Source organism: Gekko japonicus, unplaced genomic scaffold, assembly GCF_001447785.1.
Source record: "Gekko japonicus isolate JY-2015 unplaced genomic scaffold, Gekko_japonicus_V1.1 scaffold6160, whole genome shotgun sequence".
In the NCBI taxonomy this organism is placed as follows: domain Eukaryota; kingdom Metazoa; phylum Chordata; class Lepidosauria; order Squamata; family Gekkonidae; genus Gekko; species Gekko japonicus.
In genome coordinates this window covers 30,025-31,547 of record NW_015167709.1, presented here as the reverse complement: position 1 = coordinate 31,547, position 1,523 = coordinate 30,025, and the positions used below count along the sequence as shown (strand labels likewise).

Genomic DNA, 1,523 nt, shown 5'->3' with positions numbered 1-1,523 from the left:
CAAACGGCAACCCAAGTGATGGCGAACCTTTTAGAGACCGAGTGCCCAAACTGCAACCCAAAACCCACTTATTTATCACAAAGTGCCAACATGGCAATTTAACCTGAATACTGAGGTTTTAGTTAAGAAAAAAACAACTCATACATTAACATAAGATGATCCAAACAAAGTAAGGAAAGCAATCCCAAATGCTTTCATTTACTTTGGCAGAGAATTCCACACTTTAATGACGGTCTGGGCCTGGCTGGGGCGATGGCACGAGTGCCCACAGAGAGGGCTCTGAGTGCCGTGTCTGGCACGCGTGCCGTAGGTTCGCCACCACTGGCTTAGAGGGAACACTGTTGGGGCCCCCTGCAACAGACAGACCCTCCCCGCACACACGTGCCATTTCCGTCAGGGGCTCCTTACCTTGCAGGTGTACTCCGCTTCCGTGTGTCTGTGCACGGCTCTGTAGCAGCGTCCCCCGTCGGTGGCCTCTAGAAGGAGGTAGGGGCCAATCTGGGAGACCCCCAAGTCCCGCTCTGCGGCCGGCGGGGAGTGAGCCAGGGGCTGGAGGCAAGGGGTCGGCCCCGGCAGGGGACCCAGACGCGGGCGCTTGCGTTGCGGGCCGTCGCCCTCGGGCGCATCGTCGAAGTCCAGCCGTTTCTTCCGCAGAGAAACTGCCGCCGGACATTCCGCCACAAGGAGATTCATCTGGGGGGAAGGAGGAGAAGGAAGGGTTAATGCAAAATGGAGGAAGGAGCCACTGGGGTGGGAGGGGGCACTGAGTGGCTCCAGCACCCTCGAGAAGTTCACCAGCACAGCATGACGGAAACACCGTCCCCACGGCACTAGTCCTCAGGGTCCCACATTCTCAGGGGAAAACAAAAGGTGCAGGCCCTTGACTGAGCAGTGCACCTCCCTGACAGAAGAAGGAGAAGAAGAGAAGAGATTGGATTTATATCCCGCCCTTCACTACCCAAAGGTTTCTCAGAGAGACTTACAGACTCCTTTCCCTTCCCCACCCCACCCCACAACAGGCACCCTGGGAGGCAGGTGGGGCTGAGAGAGCTCTTGACAGAAACGGCTCTTTTTCAAGGACGGCTCTTATCAGAACTATGGCTGCCCAAGATCATCCAGCAGGTGCAAGTGGAGGAGAAGAAGAAGACGAGATTGGATTTATACTCCACCCTTCATTACCCAAAGGTGTCTCAGAGCGGCTTACAAACTCATTTCCCTTCCCCTCCCCACAACAGACACCCTGCGAGGTAGGTTGGGGCTGAGAGAGCTCTGACAGAAACTGCTCTTTTTCAAGGACAGCTCTTATCAGAACTGTGGCTTGCCTAAGGTCATCCAGCCAGGTGCAAGTGGAGGAGTGGGGAATCAAACCCCGTTCTCCCAGATTAGAGTCCACACACTTAACCACGACACCAAACTAAAGAGGAAGAAGAGGAGGAGGAGATTGGATTTATCCCCCGCCCTTCACTCGGAGTCTCAGAGCGGCTTATAAATTCCTTTCCCTTCCCCACTACCTGTGAGGTAGG

General features: G+C 55.1%; 1 protein-coding gene across 1 annotated transcript in view; it reads right to left on the bottom strand.

Moving 5' to 3' along the window:
- Positions 1 to 408: 408 nt before the first annotated feature.
- The window catches only part of LOC107112944 (translation initiation factor IF-2-like), a gene marked incomplete at both ends in the record, with an annotated part of 12,793 nt that continues 11,678 nt past the window's right edge, over positions 409 to 1,523 (bottom strand). Inside the window, one exon of the mRNA XM_015414154.1 lies at positions 409 to 693. Within this exon, the coding sequence (XP_015269640.1) occupies positions 409 to 693 (285 nt within the window). The remainder of the gene's footprint in view (positions 694 to 1,523) is intronic.